This window comes from Bidens hawaiensis, unplaced genomic scaffold (assembly GCF_021521415.1).
Source record: "Bidens hawaiensis isolate Kalapana, Puna unplaced genomic scaffold, B.hawaiensis_p1.1 tig00035463_1, whole genome shotgun sequence".
Taxonomy (NCBI): domain Eukaryota; kingdom Viridiplantae; phylum Streptophyta; class Magnoliopsida; order Asterales; family Asteraceae; genus Bidens; species Bidens hawaiensis.
The window spans coordinates 191,363-206,511 of NW_027496165.1; the positions used below are offsets into that span (position 1 = coordinate 191,363).

The following is a 15,149-nucleotide window of genomic DNA, read 5'->3' on the forward strand; positions in this document are numbered from 1 at the left end:
AGCGCGAGTGCTACAAGTGCAACAAGATGGGGCACTGGAAGCCTAACTGCCCCGAGCATCTAGCTGAGCTAGCAAAGAGAAAGGCCAATGGTGAAGGCTCTTCTCGAGGTATTTCCATATACGTTATTGAACTTTTCACTGTCTTTAGCAACACATGGGTATTTGATACCGGATGTGGTTTCCACATTGTTAATGTCCTGCAGGAGCCTGAGAAGTGGAAGAAACTGAATAAAGGCAGCATGGAACTCATCGTTGGAGATGGGAAGAGAGTACCAATTCTGGCAACTGGAGTTTTTCATTTTACTTGTCCATCTGGCCTAGTTTTTCCTTAGAATAATTGTTTGTATGCTCCTGGTTTGACCAGAAACATCATTTCATTTTCATTGTTGCTTGAACAAGGTTTTAAGTACGTTTTTAATGGCATGGCTATTTCTTCTTACTTAAATGATATCTTTTATTTTGAGGCTAAACCTCGAAATGGTATTTATGAGATTGATGTTCAAACTGAAAATAACGTATATCATCTTTCAAAACGTATCAAGACTAGCATCAATGATACTTTTCTATGGCATTGCCGACTTGGCCACATAATCAAGGAAAGAGTTAAAAGACTCCAATCCGAAGGGATTATTGAATCCACAGGACCGGACTCGTTTGATGATTGCAAATCTTGCTTAGCTGGCAAACTCGTCAAAGACTCCTTCACTCATAAAAGTGAACGAGCAAATGATCTGTTATGGCTCATACATACTGATGTATGTGGACCCTTCAGAACCATGACTAGAAACCGTGAAAGATACTTCGTTTCTTTTAGTGACGATTATAGTCGATACGCTTATGTGTATCTTATGAAACACAAGCACGAAACTTTTGAAAGGTTCAAAGAGTTTCAAAACGAAGTGGAAAAACAACTTGGTAAAACCATTAAAATGCTTTGATCAGATCGAGGTGGAGAGTATCTTAGCTCAGAGTTCATCACTCATCTAAAAGAGCATGGAATCGTTTCACAGCTCACTCCACCTGGCACACCCCAACATAATGGTGTGAGCGAGAGGAGAAATCGAACTTTGCTAAACATCGTCCGATCGATGATGTGTAGAACTAACTTGCCTCACTCCTTTTGGGGTTACGCCCTTATAACCGCCGCCCGCATTGTCAATCTAGCTCCAACTAAGAAGATAGACAAAACCCCATATGAGATATGGCATAAGGGAAAGAAGCCCAAATTGTCTTACCTTAGAGTATGGGGATGTGATGCTTACATCTCAAGTGAGTCTGATGACAAACTTGATCCCCGCGGCGTAAAAGTTGTTTTCGTCGGATACTATAACCAAAGGGGTAATTACTTCTTTCATCCTGATACAAATACGATTTCTATCAAGAGGAAAGGCCACTTCCTTGAGAATAAAATTCTCAATCGAGGAACTGGAGATAACATTGTCGGTCTTGAAGAAATTCAAGAACCATAAACAACCGCTGAGGAAGTTGGAGCGTCTGATCAACAAGTTGTTGTTGCTGATACATCAGACGTGAACACGAGCGTTCGCAGAAGTAGTAGGACTCCCGTACCAAATTCTAGATACTTATGGCATCTAGATAGGCCCGAAGTCTTATTAGTAGCCGAGTCTGGCGACGAGCCTACTAACTACAAATATGCTATCTTGGATCCGAAATCCGAGAAATGGCAAGATGTCATGAACGCCGAGATGCAATCCATGCAGGATAACCGAGTTTGGAACTTGGTTGAGCTACCCCCCAATAGTCGGGCAGTAGGGAGCAAATGGATTTTCAAGAGAAAAACCGACATGCATGGAAATGTGCAAACCTATAAGGCACGGCTAGTCGCGAAAGGTTTTACTCAAACTCAAGGTGTTGACTATGATGAAACCTTCTCGCCCGTTGCTATGACTAAGTCAATAAGGATATTACTTGCCATAGCCGTGTACTATGACTACGAGATATGGCAAATGGATGTCAAAACCGCTTTTCTTAATGGAAATCTTTCTAAGATGTTTATATGGTTCAGCCTGAAGGTTTTGTCGATCCTAAATATCCTAATAGGGTTTGCAAATTGAATAAGTCCATTTATAGACTTAAGCAAGCATCTCGAAGCTGGAATCTTCACTTTGATGAGAAAATAAAAGAGTTTGGTTTTGTCAAAAATGAAGATGAGCCTTGTGTTTATAGAAAGACTAGTGGGAGCACTATATCATTCCTCATCTTGTATGTGGATGATATACTGATCATTGGAAACAACATTCCTATGCTTAAGGAAATTAAGCACTGGTTGAAATCTTGTTTTGCAATGAAAGATCTTGGAGAAGCCGCATATATTCTGGGAATAAAGATCTATAGAGATAGATCTAAGCGGATTCTAGGGCTAAGTCAAAGTACTTACATAGACAAAGTAATGGCACGCTTCTCAATGGAAACCTCTAAGAAATGAGCTGTTCCAATGACTAAAGGAACCGTGTTGAGCAAATCGCAATCTCCGGCAACGGACTTTGAATCTAAGCATATGCAAGCAATTCCATATGCTTCTGCAGTTGGTTCTATCATATATGCTATGTTATGTACTAGACCTGACGTCTCTTATACCTTAAGCATGACCAGTCGTTTTCAACACAAGCCCGGTTTACTGTTTCGTTTATTTCTTTTCTTTTTCTGGATTGTATTATACAAGTTTTCTAACACAATGTTCTCATAAATAAAAAGAATAAAATACTTTACTCAATAACACATCAGATATCAAACCAAGAAGGCATAACCTTGTATTAACAAAATTGTTGTTAGAATTAAGCAAGATGTACACTACATACACATGAGGAAACAGATTTCTAACTAGCCAAGGATAAAGTTACGTGCCCAAAATCCAAACTTCACGGGTTAGTATTGCTATTTTAGTGAACAAATAGGGAACGAATAAAAGAAACATAGTTTTACTTGCCTCATCTTCCAACACTTTTTGCAAATTATTAATTTGCAAAAAAGAGATTTTAAAGTTCTCTTTCCCTTTTACCATTTTTCAAGATAAAAAAAACTATATATATATACAATCTCATATCATGTGTTCTCAATGATGCGACACGATAAACCTTATAAAAGTAGTATAAATGACATGATGTCACTTATAACAGCTTATCGGTTTATCGTATCATGTCGATGAAATAACATGATATAACGATTGCATTAGATAAATTAATCTGTGTTTTTAATATTTTGTAGGGGGTTGGTCATGAGCAAGCATATGATTCACTCACACACATATGATTTGTATATTAAGGACAATTTACAACCCTTGATCTTCTTTCGTGCTAGAATTCGTCGATAGAGATTTGAAGATAATAGGGGCTCCATATTGAGGGTGAAGTAGCATCAGAACCGTTGGTGCGTGTTTATACTTTGGGGACAGTCGAAAAGAGAATCTTTGTAATATGATGGCAAGTGTCAATTTTGCTTGCAACATGGCTAGATTTTGTCCAATACACATACGAACCCCGACCCCAAAAGGGATGAACGATACTGGATGTTTAGCTGCACAAGCTATACCCTTTGAGAACCGGGCCGGGTTGAATTCATTAGCATCATTTCCCCAAATTGTTTGATCATGATGAACGGCCAGGATGGGAATAAGAAGCTCGGTCCCACCAGGGACCTTGCATCCTCCTAATTGTACATCCGTCTTCGCGCGTCGGATTGACGCAACAATTGGAGGGTACAATCTCAATGACTCATTGAGAATCATGGTCAGCTGCAAATAATATTAAAAAAAAAAGAAGGTTTAATTTTTATAGAAAATATATATTATTGAAAAAGAGGATGGATAAAGGGGTAGTTTGGTATTTTGAGAAGAAGACAAAACATATTTTGAGTGTGATAGAGAGAGAGGAGAGGAGAGGAGAGGAGAGGAGTGGTACCATCTTAAGCTTGGAAACATCATCCTTGGTAGGGATGTCACGTGGTCCGCACACCTTGAAGACTTCATCACGTGCTATCACCTGCCAGTGTGGGTGCATTGCTAGCAAGACCGTCGTCCATGTCAGCAGATTGGACGTGGTTTGTTCTCCGGCGAAGAAAAAGCTCTTGCACTCCTCGGCAATGTCATGTGCGGTGATGGAGTTTTCGGATTCCTTCCAACTCGCCTGGATCATCAGCCCAAGTAAGTCTTTAGGCCCATTTTCCATTCCTTCTAATTTGTCCCACTTCTCCCGTCTTCTTTCAATCACCTTCATTAAACATCTCTTGATTTCCCTCTCTACTTTCCAAGATTCCCTGTTTCGTTGGGTGGGTAAAAATCTGAAAAACAATATATATATATATAAAACTGAGGAAGAATTTCAAATAATTTATCAAAGTTCAAATCAGGGTGGGTTAATGCGACACGACATGTACCTATATCCCGGGATGGTGACCTTTTGAAAGGCTTCAGAAGCCAAGACCATTTGTTGAGCCTGTAGTTGGAAAATGTGCTTTCCATCTTCGTAGCTGCTACCGAAAGCGGTCCGAGTCACGGTCTCCTCGGTAAGATTTTGGTACCATTTCGAGACTTCGATTTCCACTTCATCGGTATTCGACATGTCCAGCCATTTGTCCAACATTCTCACCACACTGCTCGTGGCCATGGGTACTAGCAACTACAATATTTAACCCAAAAATAGATTAATTTATTGCTTTATTTATTTATTTATTTAATATAGAATGGAGGAAGTAATTTAATGTAATGATTGAAAATTGTTCAAAAGTAAAAGTAAGCTTTACTTTGAGATTCTCCATGTGAAAGGTGGGAGTGATGATTTTTCTATGAAGAGCCCATTTTTCACCTTTGAGACTAAGGAGTCCATCACCTTCAAGTTGTTTGATTAGAGGGTGTGCCTCATTTTTTTCATAGAATTCCGATTTCGAGCTAAATATCTCGCGAATAAGGTCTGGTTCGGCTACTGTAAGCCGAACTGTGGGTCCGAACCATACCAAAAACGTTGGACCTACAAAAAAAATGGTATATAAATAATAATAAATGCATCATTCAATACTAGATTTTAGTTTTTATTATTTACTTTTTATATAAATTTTTACACCATCATGGTAAGTGGCATATAGCTAAAAGTGGCAAGCATCAAGTTAAACAAAAAAGGGTGGTGAGAAGGAAACAACACATGAGCCACTAATTTCATGAAGCTGTGAAGTTGTACTGCTAGAGAGAGAAAGAGAGAAGACAACTCAAGGACTATGCCACTATCAAACAGAGACAAGTTCATTATCAAAAGCCAAGCTTCCCATAAAAATCTAAAAGAATTATAAGGACACAAAGGGGAACACAAAAGGAAATGATAACTCCATCACTTTATATATAAACTTTTCAAAAATTCAAAATTTTTATCCTTAATTAATACATAAGTTTCCACCTCATTAACATTCTTTATTATATATATATATACATAATACATACATACATATATATATTAAAATGAAGATGGAGAGAGAGATGGAGATTTAAGAAAAATATATGCATCCAAGCTAAGGAGGTGGCCTAAAAAGCTACCTCCATTTGATGTCATGAATGCTATAAAGTGGACAAACATAAAAATTTATCATCTTAAAAAAAGACATCATCACATGAGGATATCTCCAAAATCCCATACACGTAAGTGCTCTCATGGAATTTAAGTAAAAGAAAACACAAGATTGAGAAAAAGTGTGAACCCATGATGTTTTAAGCCTTAAAATGATCCCAAATTTGATAAAACAGAAAAATTGTCAAGACCCCATGTTCCTAATGACCAAGATCATGTAGGTCATGGGCTCAATCCTTATTCTAGACCCCATTTACAACCAAATCACACCAAAGATTTGAACTTTGAAACGCTTTGAAACAAACCCATGTCACCTTTGGGCTCACAAGATCATTTGGTTTCAAGGGTTCAAATTCCTTTTTTCTTGACCCCATTGAAGATTTTGTCCAAAAAGACCCAATTATATAAAAATATTTTTAAGATGAGAAGATGGGAATTGAAGATCAAATATGAACATACCATAGATTTTCTTCCAATGATGGTAAAAAGAGAGGACTCTAGGGAGGATATTATGTGAAAAAGGCATGGGTTTGGAAGAAGCTTTCACCATTAAACTCACAAGCTCTTTGGCATTACCAATAAAGAAGCAATAAGGAGGTCCCCTTATTCCTTGTTTGGCAAAATGCTCTTCAATCTTCTTTGGTTTCCACCATAACAACACAAAAACCTTCACACCAAACACCATCACTATCAACAAAAACAACACCACTTTCAACCACCATTTCAACAACAACATCATATCCTCTTCCATTATTCTCTCTCTAGAAAACTATGTTTCTTGAGAGCTTTAAAGGCAGAAGCTGCTTTTATGGGCTTGAGAGAAGCTGCCTCTTATCTTCTTCTTTGGTTATGTTTGTTAGTACTTGACAGTGGTTTGTTCTCCTTTTTAATGCCACCAACAAGTTTAGAGAGAGAAAGTGTCTAGAGAGAGAGGGTGGGGTGTTTTTTGGCAACGCCAACGCCGTAGGGGCCGCCATTGGAAATTTGGAATTATAATGGTCAACGAATGATAATTTTTATTCATTTTATTCTTCATAATTAATTTGTTATTTACAACATTACCCCTTGTCTTTTCTATCTAGGACTTTTTTCTCATGGATCTTGAAATTGAATCTTTGGATGGCCTTTTCTTTTCACTTTCTGATATTTCAAAAGTTGCAAGGTTGGATTGTGTACAAAGAAACTTATATAGACAATAGCATGCCCTTTCAATAAATCATTAAATTTCTTATAAAATGTGAATTATTTTATGATGAGTTTGAATTGAGAATATAAAGGCCAACTATCATATATTTTACAGATAAGTATAAAGAGATCTAAAACAATTTTTTAGTCACAAGTTGTAACAAGACAAAAACAAACATAAAATACAAGATATTACAACATATGCACATATTCATGTAAGGTTAATATCAATTAAAAGACAACTCAAAAACAAAAGTATGAATAAGTAAATACAATATATATACATGTGCATGTTACAAAATTAAACACAAGGTATGTGTGAAAAATAACCAAAAACAAAAGGGCACACATATGAATGAAATAAATTATAAAATGTATGCATTTCCACTTAATCATCTTCATACCAAAAATCAACCGAGGCTTACTAAAATCTTACGGACAACCCATCATCTAATTAACTGATGTGGCTTATTCATTGCTGCGACTTGCATGAACAATATCAGTCAACGTTCTCATTTCTTTGATGGTTAGAAACTGATTTTTCTAAATTAGTTTTGTTATTATGGTGTAACGTTGATTTATTTTATTTATCATTAACTAATTAAAGAAAAACAAATGAGGACGCCCTCTATAAATTAATAAAATCGTATGGGTCTAAAGGAAATGAACAAATAATGACCATAATTAGGCTAACAATAAGGCTGAAAATATGAAAATCATAATCCATAATCGGTCAATTACTCTACCTCAAGTTGATGCATGAAGGTTAATAATATCTAACTTATCAAGAAGGGCGGGTTTGAAAGTCTTGACTCCTATGGTTTTGTGAAAATTTATGTAATTTGGTCCTTTTTGTTTATCGCCATGGGTAATACATGTGTAGCTTCAAACCTTCTCTGACAAAACAACAATTCATCTCAACGTGTTTAGTTTGTTTGTGAAAAATGATATTGGCAATATGTCTAGCAACCGGGTTGTCACAAAATAGTTGAGTAGGAACAAGACATGATACTTCTAACTCACTAGGCAACCATCACATCCATAAGATTTCACTAACAGTGTAGGCCATAGCACGATACTCAACTTCGACAGACGAGTGAGAAACAATCAATTGTTTCTTTGACTTTCACAATATAGGGGTTCCCGCAAGAAGTAGTAAATATCATTAATAAGACTTTCTTGTCATGGGGAACCCGAGCCAATCAAAATCGTAGAAAGCCGTGATTTGTTCCCCCATCCTTGGCAAGGTGAATACCTTGTTCGGGAGTTGTTTTCAAGTACCGAAGTACATGAGTGGTGGCCTCAATATAGCTCCCTCGCGAATCGGTAGCAAATTGACTAAAGATGGTGACGGATTAAGCGATGCCAGGTTGGTTGTTTGTAAGTAGAGCAACGCTTAACAAGCCTTCTATATTGATTTGCATCCCACATTGGCTTCTTGTTCACGATTGTGTAAATTTTAGGTTTTGTTCCATAGGAAACAAGCTTGGTCGACTACATGTTCTACCTGTATCTTCTAAGATGTCCAACATGTACATTTGTTGGATAAGAACCATCCATTGCGTTGTTCATGCCACTTCAATGACATGAAAAATTTTAAAAAAGGACAAGATCTTTGATACTAAATTTTCCCTCAAGAAAGTTTTTGATTTCTTGAATTTTCTTCATGTCATTTCTCTTGATGACGACATTATTTACATAAATATGAGCGCCAATAAAAGCATCCCCTTTTCAAATAATAAATAATGAGTGATCGGCCTTTGACGCTTTGAAACCAAGGATTTGAAATGAAGTGGTGATTTTTTGTACGAATTTCTCGAAGTTAGTTTAAGGCCATAAAAGGGATTTGTTAAGCTTGCAAACACGGTTGTCGCGTTCTTGTTCATAACCTTGCCAAACCTTCAAATAAATATCTTCATGCAAGTTCATGTGTAAAAAAACATTATTTACATCAAGTTGATGCATGTGCAATCCTCTTTTTATCGCAACGACTAGTAGACCTCAAACAATAACTAATTTTGCAACGGATGCGAAGATGTCGTGAAAATCAATGCCTTATATTTTGGAACCCTTATCTACAAGGAATGCCTTGTATCATTTTTTGTCTTCATTTGGCATGTATTTTATTTTGTATACTCACTTTGGGTTGATGATCCGTTTCCCTTTTGGCAATTCTTTAAATGTCTTAAGTCTTGTTTCATTCAAGAGCTTGAATTTCGGCTTTCATGGCGTTGACCCACTTTGGATTATGAATGGCTTGACCAAAATACGTGGATCATTATTTGATGTAATGGCCAAAAAGAAAGCTTTATGTGAGCTAGAAAAATTATAAGAAGTTAGAAAATGTGCTAAATGGATAGGCTATCCACGGTAACATAAAACAAATCTGCGAACTCTTGGATTGGCCATTCATCGGGAGAAAAGCAATAAATATTGGTGGTACGAGAGGCCAGATAAAACAAAAGATATCAGAGTCAATTCTGATCTATTCGGGATGATGGGGGCAAACCTCATCGAGGACGATGAGTCCCTAAGGGGGGGATGGGTGATAATACGATACCGAGAAGAATAATTGACCGATTGTAACACCCTAGGAAAATTCGATAACAGCCTTGGATATGAGAGATTCTTGGTTTATAAGGAATGTTGTGGCTCTTATATCGTCAACGCGTCATGGGGCTTAGTTGGTTGTGGAGCATATGAAAGTCTGTAGTTAAGCTTGTTTTGGGAATAGTACCAGGAAGGCTGACCTCCCGGAAAGTCTCAAAAAAAAATAACAAATCCGTGAGCTCCTGGATTGGCCATTCATCTAGGGCAAAGAGGACAATATTGTAGGCCTGAGGTTTCGTTGTCGACCATTGGATCTTCTTGCAAATTGTTTATAACTGGACAGAGGTCTGATTATTAGTTATGGGTTCTTCTTGTAAATAATTAGGTTATTAAACAACCATGTTGGGTTCATTATGAGGACTTTTCATGATCCGAAGACTTCGGCCAAACAAAACCCCCTTCTCCATTCTTAGGTGTGTCGGCTTTTGCGAGGGGAAAATTATCCTCCGCAAAGTTCACATCCCTTTTGACAACTATTTTTTTTGTGTTGAAGATCGTAAATTTTGTAGCCTTTTGTGTCAAGTGGGTAACTTAATAATATTCCGGATCTCCCCCATCATTTCAAACTTATCCTCTTTGGTCTCCGTGCTACGATAATTAGCAAGACTGAACACCCCTAATTTTCCATAACTAGGGCTTTTGTTATATAGCATCTCATAGGGTGTTTTGTCGTTAATAACATCGGATGAGAGCATATTTACGATGTGAGTTGTCGTCAAGACGCAATCTCCCCAAAATCGAGTGTGGAGACAAGCCTCAAATTTTAAGGCTCTACCCGTCTTAAGATGTGTCGATGTTTTCGTTCAACTAGACCATTATGTTGAGGTGTATGCGGACACGTGGTTTCCAATGTGATTCCATTTTTAGCATAAAAATCAAGCATGTTGCTGGACACATACCCCCCCCCCCCCCCACCCCCCACACACACCACGATTGTCACACCTTAAATTCTTTTTATGGTACTTTTAAACTGAACTTGCACCATTTTATGAAACTCAATTAAATGTGTGCTAGATTTATGACCTAAACAACTTGACCAAAATCATCTACTACACTGAGAAAATATATTGTTGTGTAAAAGGTGTTCGATACTTGCCCCACACGTCACAGTGAATAAGATCAAAACAAGCACTAGATGTTGAAGTACTAATCGAAAATGGCAATATAGTAAATTGTTCTTTAGTGCAAGAGCCACAAACATGCTTCAAGTTTTAAGGAAAATCCGCAATGAACCAACCTGAGAAAATTTAGAAATAGACACATGACCTCGTCTTTTATGCCACATATTTGCATTCACCATCATTGCTTGCCTCTCAGTCCCCATAATTTTCATCTCGTATAGATCTTTTGAACATTCACATGCTCGTGTCAATTCCCTCGAACGAAGACCCTGCATGACACAAAAAATTTAAAAATAAATGCCACAACACCTTGCAAGTCGTTTGACATTTTAATAACACTAAGTTGCATTTAAAATCCAAGATATGTAGAACATCTTTAATGGTCATTCCATTCGGTAATTTGTAGTTACCAAGACCTTCAACAAATATGGTTGCCTCGTTTGGTAAGGTAATAGGAAATTTAGAGCCTCTTTTAGTTAAGTTTCTAAGCAAGAAGTTATCATAAGTGAAATATTTGATAAGACCTGAATTGATTATCCACTTATCCTTTTTTTTGTATATCTATAATGTTTCCAACTAGATCACCTTATTCTTTTGGTTCAGGACAGGTTCAGAACACTGGAAATCTAAATGGTTATTTTTCTAAGGCGTGTTTGTTGTTGTGGAGAGTTTTCTTATTCAAAAGTCTCTTGAGCAAGTTGTAGGAGTAAGTAGGTGGCGGTTGAGATTGAGTATAATTCATTGTTGGATTTTGACACGACTAGGTATGTGATGACTGGATTAGAGCCCTTGGGAGATTTACTGGTCCTTACATGTAATTGATGAAGAGGGCTGCTACAACTAGGTGAATTGTTTGAAATCTTAGTTTGTTCTTGGAAAACGTAGGATTGGAGAACTTCTGTTAGTAAAATTTAGCTTGTTCTTGGAACTGGAGGCAGGGACAGACCTAGTTCAGAACTAAGGGTGGCCTCCGCTAACCTTAACTTTTCGCCGGCAGTGCAAAAATTTTTTGGGTCGTTTTCGTATTTTAGTGCCCTTGAAAAAATATTGCGTTATCCCTATTTGGTTAAAGCCCAACAAATTAAAATTTTAAATCAATTAAAGGCTAATGCAAATAAAACCCAGTACTCTTTTTTTTTTCTTTTGTTATTGAACGAGAAACATTAAACAAAAACAGACTTAGCAGTCGCTTTAGCAATCTTTTTAAATGAAAAAGAAAAGAAAACGATGATATTGGTCCAACGCCAATTTCAAATATAAGTTCAAATATTGTTGATGATTATGCAAAAAAATGAAGATATCAGTCCAAGTTCAAATATTAAGAATGATATGCAAGAAAATGATAACATTGGTCCAGATATTTCTTCTGCTTCAAGTCCTTCAGTATGAAATACATTCGATTTGAAGGATCTTCATTCGGATCCCTTTGATAGACCACCTATTGCTAGTTATCATTTTAATCAAATAAATGACATAAGAAGATCGTATCTTGTTAAAAATGTTTTTCAATCACGAGGTCATAACTTTAAAGGGACAAACTATTTTAGTGACCGGAGACGTTTTAATGTAAAATGGTTTGACAAGCATGACTGGTTGAAGTATAACATTAGACAATAATAAGCATATTGCTTATGTTGTTACTTTTTTAATAAAAGTGTTGGTAATCAAGGTGGAAGAGAGAGTTTGTAAGTGGAGGCTTTTGTAAGTGGAGAAAACTGAGTGTCTTAAAAGACCATGTTGGAGAAGTTAATAGTGTTCATAATAAGGCGGTACAAAATGTGACAATCACTTGAACCAAAAGCGATCCTATGAGGCGAATGCCACTAAACTTAGTATGGAAGAAAAATAGCAAATTGATCTCGATTATTGAAGATTGTTCGTAGTTCTACATTCTTGTTAGAAAACTGTTTATCATTTCGTGGTCATAATGAATCTGAAAACTATTTTTCTAAAGGTCTTTTTCTTGCGTTTTTAAGGTTGATTTGTGAGAACAACTAGGACATTGGTAAGTACAGTTTAGGAAATGCAAAGAAGAATAACAAGTTAAAGAAGATGACGTAATTGCTCGATTCACGCTTTAAAAAACGAAGAGGAGAAATCTGCACCCAATGTGTTTAAATATATTTATTATCGTGTTTCTATTTTTGCTTCATTTAAATTGTATTAAGTATGATAAAAAATAAATTTGAACGTTATTCCTGAGATTGATATCTAAATTCGTCATTGATTGAAGGTTTGTTACTTGCTTATTATAGATTACTTGAGTTACATGTACACATTTGATTGGATAGCATTTGTGGATTCTACAAATGCTTCAAGTAAGATATTGTTAGGGTTTGTTAAGCCTTATTGTCTTGCTTTGTTTAGACCCATTAGATGTGTCTCAAAAGTTCTATCTAGTTTGAATCATTTGTTAATTAAAACTATCCTTGAAAAATAAAGTTAAAAATTAACTAAAATAGAAAGAAAAGATAGGATTTTTGAATTCGACATGTCATATTATGGTTATTTTTAACATGGCGCTAAGGTGAAAAAATAAAAATATAAAATTACGTAACTCGTTTAATTGAAGCATACATACTATAGTGTTGGTTTTCTCTTTATATACCCACTTACAAAAGAAAGCAAAAAGGAAAAGATCTATTAAAAGAATCAAAGAAAATGTTGGAGGATTACATTTAACTACCACATTTTTTGCACTTCTAGCCTTTCAAGCAAGCAATCTTTGTCAAATATTAGGATAATGACGCATATGAAAAATATTACTTATATATCAATTTAATCCCTTGATTTATTAACACATAAAGTTGTTAATTTCCATAAAGTTACAATTAAGTTATGCTAATTTTAACTTCGAAATAATAATACGGAATCTAATATATTCTAGCACAAATACAACTTGTACTACATGAGTTGATATCATTATTAACATATAAAACCGAAGGGTTTCTTGACTGATGTAAATTCTGGTCCAATCATGAAACCATGAGAGGTTGTTAATAAGGGGGGAAGGGGGGGGGGGTTCTATCGTTTTGGACGGCGAGTGTCATTCCCATTCACCAAAAGGACTAACCCGACAAAACACTACTGAAACAACCTGTGTTAACTTTAGTATGTGAAATCAATACGAAAGTTGAAAAAATGATATATTATGACTACAAAAGTCCAATCTTCAAAAGATGACAAATGTGATAAAATATTCTAGGATTTGAAGAGCAAAACCTAGCTCAAACAAAAAGAAAAAGAGGAAACCATATCATTCCACTATTCATAATTGATGTCTTCATCCTTGTTCCCACCATGATATCCAAGTAAACGAAAAATGTGTATGACATGGTGAAAATACCAAGTTTAAATGGAAAATAGAGCATCCATTCAAACTTCCTTCTTTTCTGTTCATTATTGAAGCATCATTTACTTTACATATGCAACTTTTCATTTTTACATACAAAAAATATTTTTCACACTTCAATATGTTAGTGTGTTTATATAAAACCAAATTACTTTTACAACATTCAAAAATGAAAGTAAAATGGCTGATGATTGTTGCCTTTGTTCCAAAATAAAACAGAAGGCTTTAGAGGGAGGGTGGTACAAAGAGGGTTGTTATTTTGGAATGTTGCTCTTAAATTTATGCACATGGGAACAAGGCTGTCTATTTGAGGGCTCCTTCTTGTGCCTTTGGTGGGGAAATATGCTTTGGTTCACCCAAACAATGACTACCCCACACAAGGGAACTCTCCCCAAGTCTTGTCTTAATAGCTCCAAGACATGTTTGGGCCATGTGCCCCACTTCATGGGTCCTACAAAATTCTTCTAACCCCAAAAACCAAAACTTCACATCTTAACCTCTTATGTGTTTCTATTAAAAAAATTATAAAAAATATTTTCAAATATAAAACCTGAAAATGATCTAATATATGTATGTTTGTCCAAATAGTATGTTCTTTTAAATAGTATTAATATGTTTATAATAAAGTTAAAATAAATTGGAAATTTGATGGTATGTGTGGGGCTAGCAGTTGTCTGTATTTATGTTAAGGTGGCTAGCCAACTTGAATCCATATGTCAAAACTGGAGAAACATAATGACCAATCTGAATGACTCCTCTTTTCATTGATCACAACATTTAAAGACCCTATGACTCATGTCATGGTTTATACAAAAAGAAACATTGATGTTTTAAACTGTTTGAAAGAAACGATAAGATAATGTTTTTTTGTTGTTTACGAACAAATTTATTAAATGACGTGTGTAAATGAACAGTTTAGACGGGACAAACTTCATAGTAATATTATGATTACTTTAAAATAAATCGTTGTTACAGCTGATTAAATTTTAGGGAATGTCTGGAACGTAGAATCAAGAAGACATGTAGGGAATGGTTTTAATCATGTTTTATGATACGTACCGCATAGCCGTCAACGAGAATTCCTTATAATTTTGGGACTCGGGCGGATAAAAAAGGGCATAAAATCATGTTTTTAATTATGCCATAAATAATTTAACAAATTTATCAATTAGTTGCAATTTTCCCAATACGGAACGAATCAACAAATAATAATAATAATAATAATAATAATAATAATGGTTCATACAAAACACAAAGAAAGTTTTTTTTTTCTATATAAAAAAGAGAAAATTCTTAAAATATCCTACTAAT

The 15,149-nt window shown here is 35.6% G+C and overlaps 1 protein-coding gene across 1 annotated transcript; it reads right to left on the reverse strand.

The window, feature by feature from the left end:
* Positions 1 to 2,728: 2,728 nt before the first annotated feature.
* LOC143587363 (cytochrome P450 734A1-like) lies at positions 2,729 to 6,716 on the reverse strand. The gene is made up of 5 exons (XM_077068669.1): positions 6,030 to 6,716; positions 4,759 to 4,982; positions 4,393 to 4,634; positions 3,918 to 4,296; positions 2,729 to 3,751 (listed from the first exon to the last, which is right to left on the reverse strand). The coding sequence occupies exons 1-5, from the start codon at positions 6,319 to 6,321 to the stop codon at positions 3,290 to 3,292; spliced, it is 1,599 nt and encodes a 532-aa protein (XP_076924784.1). The 5' UTR covers positions 6,322 to 6,716; the 3' UTR covers positions 2,729 to 3,289.
* Between the last annotated feature and the right edge of the window lie 8,433 nt (positions 6,717 to 15,149).